Genomic DNA, 22667 nt, shown 5'->3' with positions numbered 1-22667 from the left:
AATTCACTCCCTCCCCCTCTTAGGTGTTAATCGTTCTTAACTCTTCAATTGGTATCAGAGCCTTGTGCTCTTGATATTGGTTAAATCCAAAGAGTTGATCCTATAGTTATGGACGATTCAAAACACACTAAGTATCCCATTTTCAAGGGAGAAAACTATGCCTGGTGGAAACATCGCATGGAGCACTATGTCAAAAGTGCGGACTATGAATGTTGGTTAATCATTCAAAAGGGTCCCCTCAAAATCGAAATGACTAATGCTGATGGCACTAGCTCCTTGAAAAGTGAGGATAAGTATGTTGAGGCCGACTATAAGAAAATCGAGAAAAACTCTAAGGCCATGTCCATTCTTCAATATGGGATCGGTGACCAAGAGATTAATCGTATATCTGGATGTGCTTCGGCCAAAGAGATTTGGGACACCCTAAACCTTGCCTATGAGGGAACGTCACAAGTCAAAAAATATCGTATTGATCTTCTCATGCAACAATATGAGATGTTCAATATGGACCGAGATGAGTCAATTAATAGTTTGTCTTCACGTTTTTCTAGTATTGTCAATGACCTTAAGAGTTTAGGTAGGAGTTTTCAATCCGAGGATTTAGTCCGTAAAATCCTTCGTAGCCTAACTGAAAAGTGGCAACCGAAGGTTACGGCTATTGAGGAAGCTAAGGACCTTTCATTGCTCACCCTTGATGAACTTATGGGCTCACTTATGGCTCATGAGCTAACTCTCATGAAGCGTTCTAGTGAAAGCTCTAAAGGGAAAGGACTCGCTCTTAATGCTCTCTCAAGTGATGAGGAGGATGAAGATGATGAGTTTGCAATGTTCACTAAAAACATTGTTGGCATGATCAATGGTCGAAACTCTCAAAGGTATAGCAACAACTCTAGTAAACGCCGTTTTCCTAAGAGAAGATCTAACTCCACTGTTGGTTGCTTTAAATGTGGTGATAAAGGTCACCAAATCAAAGAATGCCCAAAGTGGAACGATATCAAATCTAAGGAAAAACGTGACTTTGCAAAACGTGATTACAAAAACAAGGTAATGACCGCTATTTGGGGCATGTCGATTCGAAGAGGACGATGTCCTTGAGGATGAATTAGACGCCAAACTTAGCATCTCGTCTAGTTCCTCAAAAATACTTCCAAATCATCAAAGAAAGAAGACATCAAGTGTCTTATGGCTCACTCCGTGGATTCGGACTCGATTGGACCATGAGGTAATTAAGCTCAAGAAAAAGGTTCGATCTTTCTCTAAAGACAAAGTTTGTCTCCTCCTAGATCAATTCATAGATAAGTGTCGTCTCCAAACTAATAAGTTGGAAGCTATGCAAATCGAAATTGAGGACATAGCTGAGGAAAATGTAGTTCTTAAAGAAAGTCTAAATGAGAATGATCAACCTAGTTCTATGTTGGGTCTTGAAAAAGAAATCAAAAAACTTCGAAAACAAAACTTGTTTTTAGCCAACAAAGTTGATGAAACCAGTGTAACAGATCCTTGTAATGTTGCATCCAGTTCTAAAGGAAATGTGTCATCACTAACACAAGAACGTGACCAACTTTTGATTGACTTAGCTACTTGTCACAACGAAAAAGATGATCTTGTTAAGATTGCTGAAATGTTAAATGATGAGTCTAGTCATATCAAAAGTGCCTTAGAACGAGCTCAAAAACTAAATGATGACCTTCTTGCTCAAAATGAGATGTTAAAGAAAGCTGAACAGACTCATGCCACAGAGGTTTCTACTGTGGCATCTGATTCGAGAAAAGAAATAGATACTCTCACGGAATTAGTGTCTTCTTTAACTAAGGAACGTGACACTCTTCTAGCTGACCTCAAATTATGTCAAAGAGATAATAAACAATTGGAACAAATTGGGATGTTACTTAGTGATGAAGCAAGACTTGCAAAACAAGCGTTTGACAATTTGGGTAAATTAAATCTTAATCATCTTGCTAAAATCGAAACATTAACTAAAGAGCTTGATGAAGCTAAGATGTTCTACTTAAAATGGGAAGGAAGTCAGAATGTTTTGGAGTTTCTCTTGAAACAATCACAAGAATATGAAAAATTTGCAAAGAATCTTTGGACTTGGTTTCAAATGCAATGATAGCACACTTTGTTGCACTCAAAACCAGGATCCAAGTCAAACCGACTTAGAAGAAGAAAGTATCTTTGGTCTTCTGAGTACATCATTTGTAACTATTGTGGCAAAACAGGTCATGAGTTTAATGGTTGTGACAAAAGAGTCCGTGACTTAGAAAGAAACACTAAGAATGCTAAACAAGTGTGGATAAAGAAAGAAGAAGTCAAAAAGGTCGTTGTCAAGAAGGAGCCCAAACTTGTTTGGGTTCCTAAACTAAATGTTTGATTTCTTATAGGCATTAGTGAGGGGCAGCAGCAATTGGTACTTAGACAGTGGATGCTCTCGTCACATGACGGAAGATGAAAACCAATTCCTCTCGCTAGAAGCCTACGATGGTGGCATGGTGACTTTTGGCGACAACAAGAAAGGTGAAATCATTGGTATTGGAAAGGTTGGTAAGTCAAGGTCATTATGCGTGGACAAAGTGTTGCTTGTCAAAGGTTTGAAACACAATCTCTTGAGCATTTCACAACTTTGTGATCGAGGTAATATTGTTGAATTTCTTGCTAGTGAATGTAGAATCATCAATGGTAAAACTAGAGAACTCATACTTGAAGGTAAACGTGTTAAAGACGTCTATATGACTAACTTGTATGCATTGTCGGGTCAATCACTATCATGCATGAGTGTTCAAAAGAACGACCCTTGGCTTTGGCACAAACGACTTGGTCATGTAAATGCTAAGACACTTAACACCCTTAAGAAACTTGATCTAGTTGACGGCATTCCTAACATTAAATTTGAATTTAAATCACTTTGCGATGATTGTGTTAAAGGAAAACAAGTTAAGTGCTCTTTTAAATCCAAAAAGGTTGTTAGCACCTCCTTACCTCTTGAACTCATTCATATTGATTTATGTGGTCCCATGCGAGTTGTGAGTAGAGGTGGAAGTCGTTTTATTTGTGTCATTGTAGATGACTTCACAAGATTTGTTTGGCTTCTCTTCTTAAGTTCTAAGGATCAAACATTTGATGAGTTCTTAATTTGGGTCAAAAAGGTTCAAAACAAATTTGGATATAAACTTGTCTCCTTAAGATCCGATCATGGAACCGAGTTTGAGAACTCGTCATTTGAGTCCTATTGTAATGAGTATGGTGTTAGTCATAACTTTTCGGCCGCAAGAACCCCACATGAGAATGGGGTTGTGGAACGAATGAATCGAACTCTTGAAAATATGGCTCGGACCATGCTCATTAGCTCTAAAGTTCCCAAGAACTTTTGGGCCGAAGCCGTAAACACATCTTGTTATATTTACAACCGTGTCATGATTAGAAAAATCATTGAGAAAACTCCTATGAACTACTACGAGGAAAAAAACCTAATCTTTCACATTTAAAATGCTTTGGTAGTAAATGCTTTGTGCACAATAATGGAATAGACAACCTTGGCAAATTTGATGCTCGTAGTGATGAAGGAGTTTTTGTTGGTTATTCCGATCATAGTAAAGCATATAAAGTCTATAACAAAAGGACTATGAAAATGGAAGAAAGCGTTCATGTAATATTTGACGAATCTAGTCTTTTTGTGTCAAACACACAGGTTGATGATGAGGATGATGAATATGATGATGATTTTGAGATTGGTATGATACGACATGAAATGGATCAAGTGGTAGAAGAAGGCCGAGCAACGAGTTGGAGCCCTTTGTTGCATGAGGAGGATGTGCAAAATTCAGGGGGAACTAATCATCCTCCTACACAAGATGATGCTACCTCATCCAGGGGGAACAAGGATGGTGAAGAACAGCCCAATCTAATCATAAACGAACCACAATCACCTCCTTCAAACATTCCTCATGCAACAGTCCCCTCTCTGTTGAGGCATTTAACAAACCGAATCTTCTAACTCACTTATCCCCAAGAAATGGAAACACCAAAGCTCACATCCCCTATCAAACTTAACCAGTGACCTAACCTCTGGAATAAAAACCAGATCATCGCTTCAAAATTTCTGTACACACAATGCCTTCATCTCAAAAATCGAACCAGACCATGTCACAGTAGCCTTGAATGATGAATGCTGGATGATTGCAATGCAAGAGGAATTGGAGCAATTTGAAAGGAACAAGGTATGGCATCTTGTCCCTAGGCCCTCCCAACGTCATCTTGTAATTGGTACACGGTGGGTCTTTCGCAATAAGCTAGATGATGTTGGAGAAATCGTAAGGAATAAAGCTAGACTAGTGGTGCAAGGTTTTAACCAACAAGAAGGAATTGATTACGATGAAACCTTTGCACCGGTAGCTAGGCTTGAAGCCATACGAATGCTTGTAGCTTTTGCGTCTTTTCAAGGTATAAAGCTTTTTCAAATGGATGTCAAAACCGCATTTTTAAATGGATACCTTGATGAAGAAGTGTTTGTTGAACAACCTCCGGGCTTTATAAACAACGAGTTTCCCAACCACGTTTTTAAACTAGATAAAGCACTCTATGGTTTAAAACAGGCTCCTAGGGCTTGGTATGATAGGCTTTCAAAGTTTCTATTGGAAAATGGTTTCATACGTGGGTCCGTGGATAAAACGTTGTTTATCAAGTTACAAGGAGATGAACTGTTGCTTGTGCAAGTATATGTCGATGACATTATTTTTGGTGCAACTAACAATGTTCTTTATAAGTACTTTTCTGATTTGATGACTTCGGAATTTGAAATGAGTATGATGGGAGAACTTGGATTCTTTCTTGGTCTTCAAATCAAACAATGTGAGAATGGAACGATGATTCATCAACAAAAGTACTTAAAAGAAATGCTAAGTAAGTTTGGGTTGACTAATTCTAATCCTATGCCTACACCAATGGTGTCTAAAGTCAAGTTTGACAAAGACGAAAACGGTAAGAGCATTAGTGAAAAGGTATATCGAGGTATGATCGGTTCCTTACTTTACTTAACTGCTAGTCGACCCGACATACAATTTAGTGTGTGTGCTTGTGCCCGTTTCCAAACAAATCCTAAAGAATCTCATTTCAAAGCCGTCAAACGGATTTTTAGGTATTTGATTGGAACACAAGGGCTATATCTTTGGTACCCAACTCACTACGAACTTGATCTTGTAGGTTTTTCGGATGCGGACTATGCCGGTGATACATTGGATAGGAAAAGCACCTCGGGCATTGCTACTTTCCTAGGACCGTGTCTCATTTCATGGGCTTCGAAGAAACAAAACACCGTTGCATTGTCCACGGCCGAAAGCGAATATGTGAGTGCCGCTCTATGTTGTGCACAAATTCTTTGGGTACGTCAACAATTGCATGATTATGGCCTTACTTTCGAGACTACCCCTATTTTTTGTGACAATACTAGTGCAATTAATATATCAAAGAATCCTATACAACACTCACGAACTAAACACATTGACATACGACATCATTTTTTACGTGATCAAGTTGAGAAAGGTCATATTTGTCTAAGCTTTTGTAAAACGGAAAATCAAATTGCGGACATTCTTACAAAACCGTTAGAAAGAGAACAATTCGAAAGACTTCGGTCGGAAATTGGTTTATTAGGTGACATACCGCTAAATTAAATTATGTCTTTCCAATGATTGATTAGAAGGAGGATTTACATGCAATTAAATGTTAGTTAATATGGTAGAATGCATGCAAATGTCGAACAAATGTAACTGACAACCGTATGAGTGCACTTGAGTTGTTTTTGCATTGAGCTTCCAAAATAACTTTATGTCCCATCACTCCTAAAAACCTACACCCTAGCCTCACTCTATCAACACTCAACCGTCCCTTCACCTAGATTAATTACACCAACCCATCATTTATATCCATGTTTCCACTAAATGCTTCCTATTACCCACTAAATAAACAACCACCCTTACCTTTTTCGGATTCCCAAAACCAAAACCGCCATTAACCTTCCTTTTTCTCCTCTCTCTTAAAATGCCTCCAAGACTTTCAAAAGAATTACTTCAACTCAGAAATACCTTCAATCCAAAATTCATTGCCAAGAAAAGGATGGCTCCCAAAACCGCTGCAAAACCCGATGAAATCATCTCTGCCACTGCCAAACCAACTGTTGCACGAAAGAAGACAACCGCCAAAAAGGGCGGTGGTCGTGGCAGAGGTGGAAGAAGTAGGAATCCTCCTATTTCTCTCAAACTAGATGCTGAAGTGGACATTGATACCGATGAAGAGAACTCCGGTTCTAAGACAACCAAAAAGGATGAAGACATTCAAAAATCAAGTGATGTTGTCGAAACAAGTGAAAAGGGAGATCACTCAAGTGAGATGAAAGAGGGGGAACTTGAAGGTGAGAAATCAAAAGAGGGAAAAGAAAGTAAGGAAAAATCAGAGGGAAACAAAGAAAAATCAAAAGAAAGTGAGGAAAAATCAGAAAAATTAAAAGAAAGTGAGAAAAAATTAGAGGAAGACAAAGAAAAGGAAAGTGAGGAAACATCAAAAGAGAATGAAGGGGATTCAAAAGAAATGAAGGAGAAGAGTGATGATAAGAAAGATGTTGTTAAAGATGATGATGATGATGTGCTCTTAAAAGATTTGGTGAGTGAAGCATTAGAGAAGGATGAGAGGAGTGAGATTGATGCAACGGTGGCTTCCACTGTTGAAAGGGAAATTGGTTCCAATGCTAATGAAGATCCAAAAGCGATTCAACGGAGAAGGAGAATGTTGAAGTGGTGGTTGATGTTGAGGACTTTGGTGATGCCACCATGGTGATTGATGATGGGTTTGACCCATTATTCTCAAAACCCGCATCGCGAACCCGGTCCAAGAGAAAGATGCTTGAAATATTTGGTGATGATGACGAGGATGTGACCCCGGAGGCATCCCCTCCAAAACCCAAGGTTACCCAAAGAAAAAGGGGATCCGGATCAAAATCAAAAGCACCCAAAAGGGCTCGTTATCAACGGGATTTACCGAGCATAAATGAGGATGAGATCATTGAGGAGAAGGTGCCTCTCAACACATGCATGGACCTTGTTATTGCTCCTTTTGCCGAATCATTCAAGAATGATATCCTCAACCATCTCAATTCTCTTGATCTCCCGGAGGAGATATTCAAGATATGCCACGGTATGCTGCTTTGTTGCTTCCACAGTGGACGTCGTTATAAGAAATCTTGGTATGACACCTCTCCTGCTTTTAAATATTTCAAAGAGGCCATGTATGCACAGAATTTGGGTGAATCTGTTGGACAAATATAGCCCCATGTACTTGTCCGAAGTCATCCAATTCTATGCAACGATCAAGGTAGATGTTGAAACGGAACTCTCTCAGCCTTTATCAATCAAAAACCCTTTGTCCTAACCATCGACCAACTTGCTGCTTATCTTGATATTTGTAATGTCGGGCTTACCTCCTTCCCCAAACGTGATTGGGGTGAAATTGATGAGGTTACCTCTACCCAGGTCATGAAGGTTCATCGACCTCATGATGATGATGGCCCTACCAACATATATGCCTTTGAATTAACCGCACCCATCCGGTTCATCTTTAACCTGGTTATTCGTAACCTTGTCCCTTCCAACAACAGCCGTGGGCGATGTTCTCTTCTTGACATGCTCCTAATTCATCACATTGTTAAGCACAAACCCATTAACCTTCCTCGCCTTATGTTTCACCGAATACTTGAGATGTCACTTTGAGTTCCAAAGCGGCAACTTTGACAAAAATGCCGTAGTTCCTTATGGTATGTGGCTCTCGATAATTTTTATGAGGGAGGAGTTAGTGTTGAAGGGAAGCCCTGCAATTGAGAAATTGAGTGATGAGATGACACCGGGTCTTCTTTCTCGGATGAACTTGGAGATTAAGAATGGCAAATTGGAAAGGAAGAATCAGTCGGGTTCTACAGTGGGTTCTACCGTTGAAATTGGTGTGGTCCTAGCAAAGTTGGATGAGCTCCTTGGGATTGTGAATCGGCTGGTCAAAGAACAGGGCAAGTTGAGGGATGAAGTTGGTGATCTTCGCACCATGAATGAAGATCTCCTTGAACGTCTTCAGAATGCCTCCTAAACTCATGCCTCTTTAACCCGTTTCTCCTCTTGAACTTTGGCTCTTTGTTCTGTTTTAAGACACTCTCTTGCACCTTCGGTTGTTTGTTTTTATCTTGCTTGAACTATTTGCGTGTGTTTTAATCGTGTTGCTTGCCTTTTGAACATGTTTTCTCCTCCTTTGACGATGTCAAGAGGGGGAAGTAGTTTAATTATGCCATGTGTGATCTTCTAACTCTTAGGCTAACGTCCACCTTAATTATGTCTTAGCTTCCATGATTAGATGTTTTACTTTGGCCAAGCATGTTGCACCTTTCGAATACCTTGATCATGTTTATTAATTATGTTTATGTTGAAATTGACCAAAGACCGACTAACCATGGGCTAAGGGGGAATATCACACATGTTTGGACTTGTCATCATCAAAGGGGGAATTTGTTAGAACACATTAGATTGATGATGCCAAGTCCCCTTGTTATTTGATTGTTTGCTCTTAGTTGAAATAATTAGTGAATGAAGCAATCAAATGGACTTTCAACAATGATTCAAGATGATCAAGTCATTCAAGGAAGTCAAGACAATGATACTTTCCAAAGCCTTAGTCGATATATGTAAGAGTAAGTGTAACATTCTCATCTAAGTCAAGTAATGGCAAAACCATGCAACGTGACTGTTGTCACCGTGGTTTCGGTACTATCATACGGAGGAGTTTTCGTCCAAATGTTTTTTAGTGTCAAAACTTTGCAAACTTTAAACCTTAAACATTTGAATTTTCAGAAACTTGAAAACAATCTGAAATTTTGGAGTCACAAGCCCACTTGACTAAGCCTCTAGATTTGTGCAAACACTTTTTACCAAAATGGCAAAGAAGACTTGTCAAACTTCTAAAGTAAGAAAGGCTTTTTGCCATTTCGGTAAATTGTCACATGTTGAGTGTAGAAGCTTAAGTTTTCTGATTTCTTAAGCCCCAAGCCTACAAGTCTAACACTTACCATCACTCAAAGCTATCATTTTTATATTGAATTTAATTTTTCAAAGTGTACTTACCTAAGACTAAATCCACTATAAATAGAGTGTCTTAGTCACATTTATTTCTTAAGACTTCCAAAGCATTTATTGTAAAAACCTTGCAAATCATTTGTGCATTGAAAGCTTTGTTCTTCAAGTATTTGCAAAACGTTTTTCTGATTTTAAGTCTTCAAAATTGTTTTCGAAAAAAGCTGTAAAACCTCCAAGTATCGGTTCATTTGTCTTTGTGACATGATGAGTTTGTTCCATGATTCTCGTGTTAGATCTTCATTGTAATCTCCATGTTCATTTAAGTGAACTCTTGAGATTCAAGATTCTGTAACACCTTGAGATAGAACCCATAAACTCTTGAAGCGGAGTAGCTTTAAGTTTGAGTGCAACCGGAGTAGGTTGGCGAGTTATTTTCATTGTAAGGGGTTTAGTAAGTTTGAGTAAATTTCTAAACAAGCAATAAAATAACGGTTGGACGTAGGCCTCGGAGTAGAGGCTGAACCAATTTTTAAAAATGTCGTTTGTTTGTTCATTTACTTTTACGTTCTTCCACTTTGCTATTTCTCGCATGTACCTAATCAAGTTCTGTGTCACAGTCACCTATACCGTGACATAGAACTGCTGTACCTTCTTGTGAACTTACATTCAATTAAGTCTCTCAAGTTTTGTACTTCTTTATTCTTAGCTTAAAGTGATTAATTAACTAAGTTGAGAGTAAAATTTTTAAAAAAGGTACACCTAACTCACCCCCTCCCCCTCTTAGGTGTTAATCGTTCTTAACTCTTCACAGTTAAATTGGGTCAGGAAAGGAATCATCTATACGAACTCAGCACATTTTTTATATGAAACAATCTTTTAGATAAAACTAACATTTGGAATGTGCGAGTAACCATTCTAAATTCGATTGTGAAGTGGCCACACAAAAAATTATGCCCTCCATACCAGTCATTTGTTTACCTTTGATTAAAACACGTATCACAAAGAATAAAAGAACGTAACTAAATTATTGGGACGGAGGGAGTACTAGTATACTACTTCGTACAAGAAAAGCTTATACTAAGAGATACGGAGTATTAAAACACTTGCCTTTGTGGTTTATATAATGAGTTCTTCAAAGTGTTTTAAACTTCTCATCAAATGATAAATGCCTAAGAGGTAACTTTCACATAAGTCATTCAATACCAGAACTATACGCTTCCATCTATTTCGTAAAAGCTGCAAATTTTGTATTACCCGGAGGAATATCTGAAACGGAAGGAAAAAAAAAGAACCATAATTACAGAATTCCTGAGTTCTGTACGTGCGTACTAATGATTAGTAAGACAGTAATATAGAAAAAAAAAGCTGCAGGACATACCTTCGAAAAATCAAGTGACAGTCGAAAAACTTCAACACCTTCAAACTTCGCCAACAACTTTGTAATGAATGGAAATGCTTCGTCAGCATACCTAGAAGATACATGATATATGATGTAGATATCACGAATAGATGAAACGTCAATGATGTGCACTCCGCGAGTATCAATGATGTCCACTCCGTTCATATTAATATTCAGATGCAAACTTTTAAGATTGGGGATATTAAGTGCCAGAGAATGCTCCCAATGCTCCTCAACATCAAAAACAAGAGATAATTTATCAATGTTTGGAGAACTAAAACTTAGATCTGTCATACCGAAAAGATTCTCAATAAAAAGTTCTTGCAAGGAAGGACATCCAGATATAAAGCTTTGGAATATTTCATCATCCAGTTCAACATAGGTAAGTGTTAACTTCTTTAGGGATCCCAACTTGACTTGAATTTCTCTCTCAATTGAGCAAAACTTGAGATCGAGGGTAACAAGAAATTGACTTGTGAGATTAGGCAAGAACAATGTGTAAAAATGTTTATGGGTTGATAGAACAGATAATCTGATCTCCTTGGCTTGTTTTTCCAATGCAAACCTAAACCATATTTTTATTTCATTAGCAGCCTCATCTTCTTCTTCATATTCGTCTTTATTATCAAACTCGACATACAAAACAAAACTATCAATGGAGGGTTTTTGGTGAAGCATCAATACATTGCGGACAAAACGACGGACCCATGCCTTCTCATCGGGAAAGTAATAAGTGTCAAACTCAAGATTATGAATCAAGGTCCAAAGGTTTCCAAATCGACGAAGTAAAACAGTTTTAACAGCATCTAGAGTGGGCATACATGAAAGAATGTTGACAAGTACTTCATCTGGCATTTCACTCAACCTATCTCGGCCAACATCACCTTCTGAAGAACGTACATGCTTTTGTGGCCTTAAACTCATCATTCTCAGCTGTGATTGCCTAATAATAGTAATTTCAAGTTAGAAACTGGATTCAGTTATGAGACGATAACAATTGGATGCATAAAATGATTATACGCAGTTCAATAACATTACTAGGGAGGCACACTGAGCACACATATGGCACACATATTTCAAATACTCTGAAGGATTCTAATTCCCGAAGTCTCCTGAGAAACCGTCACATATACAAGTCTTGCTTACAATCATTGTAAATTATAACAAAGGTGAAGAGCACCATCACCTCCCAAAAAAGTGTGGATTTAAATGGATTTATAACGCTGTTGTAAATTATTCTTGTTTACTACGGTTACACTTGAAAGTTAAAACTAACTAAAAAGAAAAGAGAAAAGGTAAGAATAAGGTAATCACTACCAATAATGAGAGAACTAGTACCCACAAATTTAGCATCATTCCCTCAAGTCCCAACAATGGGGTACGAAGTACAGAAAGCTTGTGTAAGACGGTTTTACATAAGCATATTGTAAAATAAGTCCGTCTAATAAATACTTTCCTACTAGTATTTGGAACATGATTTATTGGTAAACCGTACCGTCTTACAAGAGACCAACTAGCTAAACCATTATGCAAATATCTTCAATCATTTGAAGACAATAGCAGTAAACAACAGTAAATTACTACTCGTATCTTAAAATTAAAACGGATTAAAAGCGGTAATAGCAGGCTAGCAGCCGACTTGATTCACTTAAACAGAATAGTTCTTATGCATTGCTCTTTAGTGTCATCTATCATACTTAACCCGCTTTAACTTTAAAACAAATAAAAGCATATTAAACAAAATCGCTAAAAAAATAAGATTAAACAAGAAAGTGCATATTACCGAGCTACTCTTGCATAATTCAACCCAGATAAGTGAGAGGAAATTTGGAGGATGATTTTGAAAGAGAAAGTTGGGATTTTTAAAGTAAAAACTGACGCTTTGGTTTTCGAGTAGTTGATTTATGTGTCAATCAAGGCGCATTTTTTTTTTTTTTTTTTTTTTTTTTTTTTTTTTTATGATTAACGAGTGGTAGTAATAATTACCACCGCATTTTTGTTTTGTTACCAATAAACTGCGAGAAAGGAATGTTTATGCTGTCGAGCTTTCCTTCCAACCGTTTGCGACCTTCTGCTTTCCCGTCGCTTATTCTTCTTGAGTAATGTAGACAGAATAATTCTTATTTTAATCGTATATTAAAAGAGAAGATTGGAGAAAAAAAAATCTAAAGTTAGAACTCAGAAGTTTATACTCCCTCTAACCCAAACTACCCACTTATTTTTTCGAGGTCAAACTTTGAAAAATTTGACCGTTAAATCCACAGAAAAATATAAAACTTTGAACGATAAAATTTACATATTTAGTTGTATTATAAAAATATCTTTCATAAATTATATTTTTATATAAAAAATATTATATACAAAGACCACCCAAAAGCAAGTGGGTAGTTTGAATTGGATTGGAGGAAGTAGCATTTTCTCTAATTTCATCCCAATTATTTGTCAGTTGACTCAATTGGTAAAGTTTTGAGGGGTTGTTGACTTGTCGTTATAAACTGGAATATATCTTCTTAACTCTCTTTACACCAAAAAAAATGTTTTAACACAAATTCTCATTATAGACGGATACCATTTCCCCTCACAAAATACCCATTTGCCATAAAGTGGGAAGCACATGGGGGGTGCCCCACCTTATCCCCCCTACCCATTTTATTAGAAGTCTTTACCCGTCTGTTCGCCCCACTCGTCTATACCAAGACTTATTGATGTTTTAAATATAAGAGTTTATTGCCGAAGATGTTTAACCTAATATTTAAATTTTAAGAAGTAGATATAGTGGACAATAAATTCCAGATTTAAATTCTCTCACCTGATACTGTATAATCCTTGTGGCTCATTATTTGACACCATAAAAACATCCCACATTCTTACACTCGATCGCTGCACTATAAGTTCGGGCCTATACCCTATCTAAGTACGTACTATTGTGGTAATTGGTAAATTCAGAACCTCTACGACTCAATGACAGTACAATACTTGTCGGACAATGTCGCCGAGCAAAGATTACCCTGCCAGTTGATGAGGCATTCGTGAAGCTCGAGACATGCTTAATAAATTCAAGCTCCACTGCCTTCTTTAATCAATGTTTCATAGGGACGATTACCAATTTGTCCAAGACAGCTGCGCTTTTGAGCAAGGCTTCTATTAGTTGAAGCTCACTCTTCCAACATATCCCATCGCAAAGCACGGTAATGGTCTTGACCTGTGGCAGCACAGAAGAACAAGAAAGTTCGTCTTGTTGCAAAGCGATACAGACTTTGAAATCCTGATATTAGATACAAGAAAAGAGAGACCGTTAATTTAACTAGGCAAATGAATCATCGATCTATATAACCTCACACATTTCCTATATGAAACGATCTTAGATAAAACTTTTATGAAATGAATACACTTGCCTCTGTGAATTTCTAGTTCGAATCAAACCGCAGACCTTCCGCGCAAATATGGGTTGTAATGTGTACAACCAATAGAACAAGCGTAGCTATGTTGTTAAGTTTAGTACTTTAACATTTAGTAAGATTATTTAATTGTCATTGTGTTCATTTACATTAAATTTGTCATTAAATGACTAATTATATCACAATGATTTCCTAAGTCTGATGGTTTGGGTACGAATTTTAAGTGGAAGAAGTCGTGGGTTCGACTCTTTCCAGCAACATTATTTATTTTTAGCGACTTGACCCTTAAGTCGCTGGGCCCCTAAGCGACTTGGGCTAAAATCACAAGCCCTTAAAAGCGACTGTATTTTCAAGTCACCCAAGATGTAGCCGCTTTGGGGGAAAGCGATTTTAATACGAGTCTAGCTTCGGGTGTGACGTGGACCCATTTTGGGTAATAAATTTCAACAAAACCCCATTTTGTTAATTTCTTTGATTTTAAACCCTATTTTTGAAAAAAAGTCTGCCTCTGTGGTGTATATAGTGACTTCTTCCAAGTGTTTTGAGCTTCTCACCAAATTACGAAAGCCTAAGAGGCAGCCTTCACAGAAGTTGTTGTTCAATCCAAGACCTATACGTTTCCATCTATTTTGTAACAGCTTCAAATTTTGTATGGTAAGGAGAAACATCTGAAATGGAAGGAAAAACGACATTAATAATCTCAATTGACTCGATATAGAAGAATTAGCGGATTAACTTAATTTCTTAGGCCAGTTGCCACAATGATCAGGGTTAGACAGTGCTCAAAAAAAAATACCTTGGAAGCATTGCATGACAGTCGCAAAACTTCGATGACTTGAAACTTTCCGATCAACAAAATATTATTCATTGTACTTACGGGATTATCTATTAACAATATTATTTCTACAAATAAAGAGAAGATTACACAATCAATCAACTCCTTGCTCACGCTATCCCTACGTCCACCTCGCTTCCCAAAACCGTAAAGCAAGCGCTCATTCTTCCCCAATGGCGTCAAGCTATGGAAACTGAATTTCAAGCTCTCACCACTAACAAAACCTGGACACTCGTACCTCGTCACCCGTCTCAAAACATTATTGGTTGTAAGTGGGTCTATCGAGTTAAATATAATCCCGATGGATCCCTAAAACAATACAAACCACGCTTAGTTGCTAAAGGCTTTCATCAACGACCGGGAATTGACTTTAATGAAACCTTTAGCCCCGTTGTCAAACCCACCACCGTCCGACTTATACTATCGCTTGCTGTCGCTAATGTGTGGCCATTACGACAACTCGATATTAACAATGCCTTTCTTCAAGGCACACTAACTGACGATGTCTACATGTCCCAACCTCATGGCTTTGTCGACATATCCCAACCTGACTCTGTTTGCAAACTAAACAAGGCAATCTATGGCTTAAAACAAGCTCCTCGAGCTTGGTATACCGAACTCAAATCTTACCTTATCAACTTTGGCTTTAAACAATCTATTTCGGATTCATCGCTATTTCTTTTACAAACCAAGACGACATGTCTCTACATGCTTGTCTATGTTGACGACATAATAATCACGGGACCTAATCCTCACCAATTACAACAATTTATCACTCAACTTTCCAAACGATTTTCTCTAAAAGACCTAGGCCCACTCTCCTATTTTCTTGGAATAGAAGTGACACCAAACAACCTTGGTCTTCACCTCAATCAATCAAAATACATACATTACCTATTAGCTAAATACAAAATGTCAGAAGCAAAACCCAATGCTACGCCTATTGCCACTGACCACCATCTTGTCCGTGAAGATCACAAACCCATTCATGATCACTCTGACTACCGAGCAATTGTTGGGAGTCTTCAATACCTTTCTCTCACTAGGCCGGACATTGCCTTTACAGTCAATCGTCTAGCTCAATTCTTGCACCACCCCACTATTACACATTGGATTGCCCTTAAACGCTTGCTACGGTATCTTCAAGGTACCTCCACCCACGGAATTCAACTATATCGTACCTCACCTCTTTGTCTTCATGCATTTTGTGATGCAGACTTTGCTGGTGATAAGGACTCATTCCTCTCTACCTCAGGCTATGTTATATACCTAGGTCGCAATCCTATCTCATGGTCCTCCAAAAAACAACGAGGACTAGCTCTATCCACAACTGAAGCAGAATTTCGCGCTGTCGCTGCAGTCACTGCTGAAACACTATGGCTTCGAAACTTACTTCTTGAACTTGGCATCACCATCACGAAGCCACCTGCTGTTTATTGTGACAACATGTCGGCCACCTTATATGCCAAAAATCCAGTCTTTCACTCAAGAATGAAGCATATGGCCCTATCATTCCACTTCGTTCGTGAACAGCTTCAATTGGGAAACATGCGCATTCAACACATTGCAGGACAGGACCAACTCGCTGATGCACTCACCAAGCCTTTACACAAGACTCGATTCCTTACCCTGCGTGACAAGATTGGCCTTCGACCTCCTAAGTCCATCTTGAGGGGGAGTATTAACAATATTATTTCTACAAATAAAGAGAAGATTACACAATCAATCAACTCCACAAATCAAGCAACACCAATCAGTCAATGATACTCTCAATATTGTACTTATAGACAATATAATGTATAGGCTCCCTTTTCTATCCTTATTTAGACTAGCATTCATCCTATATATACTTAGAGCTATAGCATTGTAAATTACATTCAGTCAATATACAAATTACATCTTCTTTATATTATCACGCGTGGTAAGATATTTGATGTAGATATCATCATGAACAGAGGAAATATCAGTGATGTCTAGAGGGCGAATATCAGATCTCAAATACGTGTACAAAGTTTCAAGGTTAGGGAAATTAAGCGACATCGTAAGAACTAGACGTGAATTGTCAATGTTAGGAACAGAGAAAATCGGCTTTGTCAACGACAATAAGTCGACAATAACCAGTTTTTGTAAAGAAGGACATCCAGATATAAAGCTTTGGAAACTCACAAGGATGTGGTCTGCAACCAATACCACTATGAAAAACTGTTGGGGAAACTACTATCGAACCTCTGTAACTCAAATCACATTGCAACAACAAAACTTTCATACTATATACCATGAGGTAACAGTTATTCTTATGTAAGGCAGTTTTACACAACAATTACGTAAAACGAATCTATTTTAATGCAGTTCATTATAATTGTCAGCAAGCAAAGACTACCCTGGTAGTTGGCGAGACACTTGGAAAGCTCGACACATGTTTAATAAATTCAAGCTTCTCTGCCTCCTTTAATCGATGTTTCATAGGGACGATTACCAATTTGTCCAAGACAGTTGCGCTTTTGAGCAAGGCTTCTATTAGTTGAAGCTGACTCTTCCAACATATCCCATAACAATGCACGGTAATGGTCTTGAGTTGTGGCAGCACAGAAGGAGAAGAAAGTTTGTCTTTTTGAAAATCGATTATGGCTTCAAAATCCTGATATTCGATACGTAACAAAAAAGAGAGACCGTTAATTTAATTAGGTACTAAAACAATCTTAAATAAAACTTTTACGAAATAGGTACTAAATACACTTGCCTCTGAGGTGTATATAACAAGTTCTTCCAAGTATTTTGAACTTCTCATCAAATGACGAATGCCTAAGAAGCACCTTTCACATAAATCGTACAAATCAAGAACTATTCGCTTCAATCGATTTTGTAAACACTGCTTCTGCAATTTTTGTAATGCATGGAGGCATAGCTGAAATTGAAGGAAGTAGAATTAATAATCTCAATGATATCTCAATCAACCCCGTATAGCATCAATCCTTCTAATAAACAGTCATGAAAGCATTAGTAGAAAGTACGGACTTTTTTGGATAACAGGGGTTATTTAGCAAATTAATTAGGGATTTAGGGTCCGTTTCAAACTATTTTAAACAAATGGGTTACGTCTATCACTTTCATTTTATTTTTTCCATTTTTTATGTGAAGCCGCTAAGTTCCCTAGCAACTTATATATCCATACTATTTTGTAGTACCTTGCAAGTTTTAGAAAAATACCAAACTAAAGCCACTTGGGACCTTAACGGTTCACATAAAAACTGGAAAATAAAATAAAAGTGATTACGTGGACCCATTTGACCAAAATAGTTTGAAACGGAACCTAAATCCCTAATTAATTTGCTAAGTTCCCTAGCAGCTTATATCCATAATGTTTTGTACTCCCTCCGTTCCGGTTAATTGGTGTCCTTTAGTTTTGGCACAAATACCAAGGAAAGGGGAATGGGCCAATTATTAATAGAAATAACAACAAATGAGTGAGATATCCCAAATATGAAAACGGATAACAAATGACCGGGATAGAGAGAGTAGTACTTTGCAAATTTTAAAAAAATACCAAACATGTGAACCCGCTAAGGTCTCCAGCAGCTCCACATTTTATCATCTTTCACATGTACTTTTAAGCATGCAACTTGGAGTACAAAGTATGAAAGTACCCACCAAATTTTTTTGTAGTTAATACTACAAAAATGGTAGGGTATAAGCTGCTAGGGACCTTAGCGGCTTCACATAAAAACTGGAAAATAAAATAAAAGTGATGACGTGGACCAATTTGTTCAAAATAGTTTAAAACAGACCTTAAATCCCTAATTAATTTGCTAAATAACCCCATTATCCAAAAATAATCCTGAATTCCTTAGGTCAGGTGCACGAAACGTACCTTGGAAGCATAGCCTGACAGTCGCAAAACTTGAACACCTTGAAACTTTTCCATGAACAACATATTATTCATTGAACGTAGAGGATCGAGACAAGTAAGATCACGAACAGAGGAAATAATATTGATGATGTCTAGTCCGCGAAGAAAAGTTTGCAAATGCAAAGTTTCAAGATTAGGGAAATCAAATGACTCAGTAATAAGTAGACGAAAATTATCCATGTTAGTAATAGAATCAAACGCCTTTTTCATCGGAAATAAGTTCATAATAACCAGTTTCTGTAAGGACGGACATCCAGATATAAAGGTTTGGAAATTTTTATTAGTCATACTAACATGGTTAAGTGACAACTTCTTTAGCGATCCCAACTTGACTTGAATCTCTCCCTCGATTCTACAATAATCGAGATTAAGTGTAACAAGAGAATCGCTCGTGAGCCTAGGTAAAATTGTATTGTAAGTAGGATTATGATGGTTCGATAGATCATATAATTTGATTTCCTTTGCTTGTCTACCAAATGCAAACCTAAACCACATTCTTATATCGCCAGCAACCTCGTCTCGTTGCGCATTAGAGTAGAATTTTACACAAAGATGGAATCTATCAATGGAGAGGCTTTGGTGAAGCATCAAAACGTGGCGGACGAAATAACAGAACCACCGGAGCTGATTGGTAGTGCTGGTTTTTTGGTATTCACTCATGTCAATGTTAATAGTAGGAATCAAGGTCCAAAGGTTTCCGAATCGACGAAGTAAAACAGTTCTAACAGCATCGATAATAGGCATGCACGAAAGAATGCGTACAACTAAATCATCTGGCAATTTACTTAACCTATCTCGGTCGGAATCATCCTCTGAAGAAATTGTATGCTTTTGGGGGGTTAATCTCGTCATTGTACATTAAATTGACAAAATTGAGGATGGGAATGCCGCAATGTACCTGATGATATGAGGGGTTCCTTAACTTCCTTTGATACAGCTTTTGATATATTCTATATATAAACCCTAATCACATCTTATTATTCTTATATTAAATACTCCATCCGTGTCAATTATTTGTTATCTTTAATTAAAATAATGTAACCGAATAATAAAAAAGTAAATAAATAACTGGAACGGAGAAAATATGTATTTAACCAATTTTCTTAGAGGTGGTAATACTTATAATCCCTTCATTAAAGGAATAAGGTATGTTCTTTCTAACTTAATTTTAGCTCATTTCAGTTCAAATCAGTTCATCGGAGCCTAAATACCCACCTCCCCCTAAATAATATATCACCTCCTAAAGATTCTTCCCACCTCTTCTTTCCGCCCACCACAACCACCATTAATCGCTAATCTTCTCCCATTTATTCTTGTTTAGCGTCCATTACTCCAATAGTAACTATAGGTCTACAATCACACAATCATAGGGGTGTTAATGAGACGAGACAGCTCGCGAGTAACTCGAGATCCGCTCAGTCAAGCTTGACTCGGGCAAGCTTGACTCGGGCTTGGGCTGGGCTTGAGAGCTTAACGAGTCAAGCCGGACAAACGTTGGCTCGATTCGAAACGCTCGAGCGGCTCGAACTTGTGTAATTAAATAAGATATTGCTCATATGTTGTAAAATTATAATTATTTTATCATGATTATATATTTGTATCACACATATTAAATGTTTCATTGATTTGTCAAATATTTTTACATATATAACCTTCGAGTCTCCTTATTGAAAATATCGGAAGAAAAACAATCAAAAAATTAGCAATTATATATAGGCTCAATTTAAGAGCTAGCTCACTTAAAGCTCGCAAGTTTGATAACGAGCACGTTTTTTTCAAGCTCAGGTAAGCTCGAGATCGAGTTTTGGTTTTTAAGCACAAGCCGAGCAAGGCCATACTCGGGCTCAGCTCGGCTCGTTAACACCCACAATATTTAGATCTACTACGATATGGAACATACTCCGTATAAAAGTCACAATCCGTGGTCAAGGAATGAAATCTACTACGATATTGAGTTGAAATTGCAAACTTTCTATGGTCAAGGAACGCTACCAAATCATAAAAGTGCCTCCAACTGCGTTGTTAGAGAAGATTTGTACGAGAATTCGAATTTCGTCTTGGAAAAACGTCCTCCTGTTGGCAGCTGCTGGTAGAAAGTTACCCTTATTTCTTCTGTACAGTCTTCACTTTTCATTTATTCGCTATTCAAGCTCCTTTGCCTCCCCTAATCGATGTTTCATGGGGACGATTAACAATTTGTCCGAGACAGTTGCGCTTTTGAGCAAGGCTTCTATTAGTTGAAGCTGATTCTTCCAACATATCCCTTGGCAATGCACGGTAATGGTCTTGACCTGTGGCAGCACATCAGGAGAAGAAACTTCGTCTTCTTGCAAATCGATTCTGGCTTTAAAATCCTGATATTCGATAACAGAAAAGAGAGACCGTTAATTTAACTATGCAAATTAATCATCGATCTATGTCTTAGGTAAAACTTTTACGAAGTAGGTACGAATTAAATACACTTGCCTTTGTGGTGTATATATTGATGTCTTCCAAGTATTTTGAACTTCTCACCAAATTACGAAAGCCTGAGAGGCAGACTTCACAGAAGTTGTCCAATGCAAGATCTATACGTTTCCATCGATTTTCTAACAGCTGCACATTTGGTATGGTGAGGAGAAATAGCTGAAATCGAAGGAAAAACGACATTAATAATCTCAATTGACTCGATATACAAGAATTAGCAGATTAACTTAATTCCTTAGATCAGTTGGCACAATGATCAGCGTTAGACAGTGCTCGAAAGGAGGCCAAAAAAAAAAAAAAAAAAGAAGCATTACCTTGGAAGCATTGATTGACAGTCGCAAAACTTCGACACCTTGAAACTTTCCAATCAACAAAATATTATTCAATGTACTTACGGGATTATCACGCGTGGTAAGATATTTGATGTAGATATCATCACGAACAGAGGAAATATCAGTGATGTCTAGACGGCGAATATCAAATCTCAAATAAGTGTACAAAGTTTCAAGGTTAGGGAAATTAAGCGACATCGTAAGAACTAGACGTGAATTGTCAATGTTAGGAACAGAGACGATCGGCTTTGTCAACGACAATAAGTCGACAATAACCAATTTTTGTAAAGAAGGACATCCAGATATAAAGCTTTGGAAATTTTCATCGGTCATTCTAACATGGTTAAGTGACAACTTCTTTAGGGATCCCAACTTGACTTGAATTTCTCCCTCGATTCTGCAATAATCTAGATTAAGTGTAACAAGAAAATCACTCGTGAGCCTAGGAAAAATCGTAACGTAATTAGCATCATAGTTGGATAGATCAGATAATCTCATTTCTTTGGTTTGTCTACCAAATGCAAACCTAGACCACATTCTTATATCGTCAGCAACCTCGTCTCGTTGGGCATTAGAGTAGAACTTTACACGAACATAAAATCCATCAATGGAGAGGCTTTGGTGAAGCATCAAAACATGGCGGACAAAATAACAGAACCACCCAAGCTGATTGGTAGTACTTGTTTTTTGGTATTCAATCATGTCAATGTTAAGAGTAGGAATCAAGGTCCAAAGGTTTCAAACGATTTAAGTAAAACAGTTCTAACAGCATCAATAATAGGCATGCACGAAAGAATGTGCACAACGACATCATCTGGCAGTCTACTTAGCCTATCTCGGTCGGAATCATCCTCTGAAGAACTTGTATGCTTTTGGGGGCTTGATTTCATCATTTACAAGTGATTACCTGATAATAGTGAGGTGCATAACGATTCAATAATAGGAAAATCACAAATTTTTATTTACAACCGTTCTAAACAAATAATTTACAACGGTAATGTAAAACCATCCAAATCAACACTTTTTTTAGAGTGATTAAAGTTTTCGATTTACACAAACTCTTATGTAAGACTGCCTTACACAATAATAATTTGTGTTTTAGTAGTATATGCCATGAATTATACAACAAAATTAAGGATGAGAACGGTGAAATTTACCTGATGAAAAGAAGGGTTCCTTAATTTCCTTGGATACCGCTACTATGATCCCGTTTATTCTAAAAATCCTAC

At 37.5% G+C, this 22667-nt stretch overlaps 3 protein-coding genes across 3 annotated transcripts; all 3 read right to left on the bottom strand.

Annotated features, from left to right (window-relative positions):
* Positions 1-10067: 10067 nt before the first annotated feature.
* Positions 10068-13365, bottom strand: LOC141594692 (F-box/FBD/LRR-repeat protein At2g04230-like). The gene is made up of 4 exons (XM_074414692.1): positions 13310-13365; positions 10480-11443; positions 10305-10367; positions 10068-10079 (listed from the first exon to the last, which is right to left on the bottom strand). Exons 1-4 carry the CDS (start codon positions 13363-13365, stop codon positions 10068-10070), a joined length of 1095 nt encoding a protein of 364 aa, XP_074270793.1.
* A 3261-nt stretch (positions 13366-16626) lies between these two features.
* On the bottom strand, positions 16627-19492 carry LOC141594691 (putative FBD-associated F-box protein At3g50710). The gene is made up of 4 exons (XM_074414691.1): positions 18602-19492; positions 17474-17638; positions 17134-17371; positions 16627-16910 (listed from the first exon to the last, which is right to left on the bottom strand). The coding sequence occupies exons 1-4, from the start codon at positions 19490-19492 to the stop codon at positions 16627-16629; spliced, it is 1578 nt and encodes a 525-aa protein (XP_074270792.1).
* Positions 19493-20781: 1289 nt separating this feature from the next.
* On the bottom strand, positions 20782-22140 carry LOC141594690 (uncharacterized). Its single transcript, XM_074414688.1, has 3 exons — positions 21421-22140; positions 21107-21265; positions 20782-20994 (listed from the first exon to the last, which is right to left on the bottom strand). Exons 1-3 carry the CDS (start codon positions 22138-22140, stop codon positions 20782-20784), a joined length of 1092 nt encoding a protein of 363 aa, XP_074270789.1.
* Positions 22141-22667: the final 527 nt, after the last annotated feature.

Source organism: Silene latifolia, chromosome 8, assembly GCF_048544455.1.
Source record: "Silene latifolia isolate original U9 population chromosome 8, ASM4854445v1, whole genome shotgun sequence".
Lineage (NCBI taxonomy): Eukaryota > Viridiplantae > Streptophyta > Magnoliopsida > Caryophyllales > Caryophyllaceae > Silene > Silene latifolia.
The sequence above is the reverse complement of the archived record's forward strand: the minus strand, read 5'-3'. Positions and strand labels throughout refer to the sequence as shown.

Excerpts from the sequence above, each read along its gene's own strand:
- LOC141594691 (XM_074414691.1), bottom strand. The coding sequence starts at position 19,492 with ATGACGAGATTAACCCCCCAAAAGCATACAATTTCTTCAGAGGATGAT. Across the intron at positions 17,372-17,473 it reads TTGTTATATACACCTCAGAG|GATTTTGAAGCCATAATCGA; the intron begins GCAAGTGTATTT and ends ATCGAATATCAG. Across the intron at positions 16,911-17,133 it reads ACATGTGTCGAGCTTTCCAA|ACCACATCCTTGTGAGTTTC; the intron begins GTGTCTCGCCAA and ends TATTGGTTGCAG.
- LOC141594690 (XM_074414688.1), bottom strand. The coding sequence starts at position 22,140 with ATGATTGAATACCAAAAAACAAGTACTACCAATCAGCTTGGGTGGTTC. Across the intron at positions 21,266-21,420 it reads TGTCAATCAATGCTTCCAAG|CTATTTCTCCTCACCATACC; the intron begins GTAATGCTTCTT and ends CTTCGATTTCAG. Across the intron at positions 20,995-21,106 it reads TCAATATATACACCACAAAG|GATTTTAAAGCCAGAATCGA; the intron begins GCAAGTGTATTT and ends ATCGAATATCAG.
- LOC141594692 (XM_074414692.1), bottom strand. The coding sequence starts at position 13,365 with ATGTGGGATGTTTTTATGGTGTCAAATAATGAGCCACAAGGATTATAC. Across the intron at positions 11,444-13,309 it reads CAAGGATTATACAGTATCAG|GCAATCACAGCTGAGAATGA; the intron begins GTGAGAGAATTT and ends TACTATTATTAG. Across the intron at positions 10,368-10,479 it reads TGTCACTTGATTTTTCGAAG|ATATTCCTCCGGGTAATACA; the intron begins GTATGTCCTGCA and ends CTTCCGTTTCAG.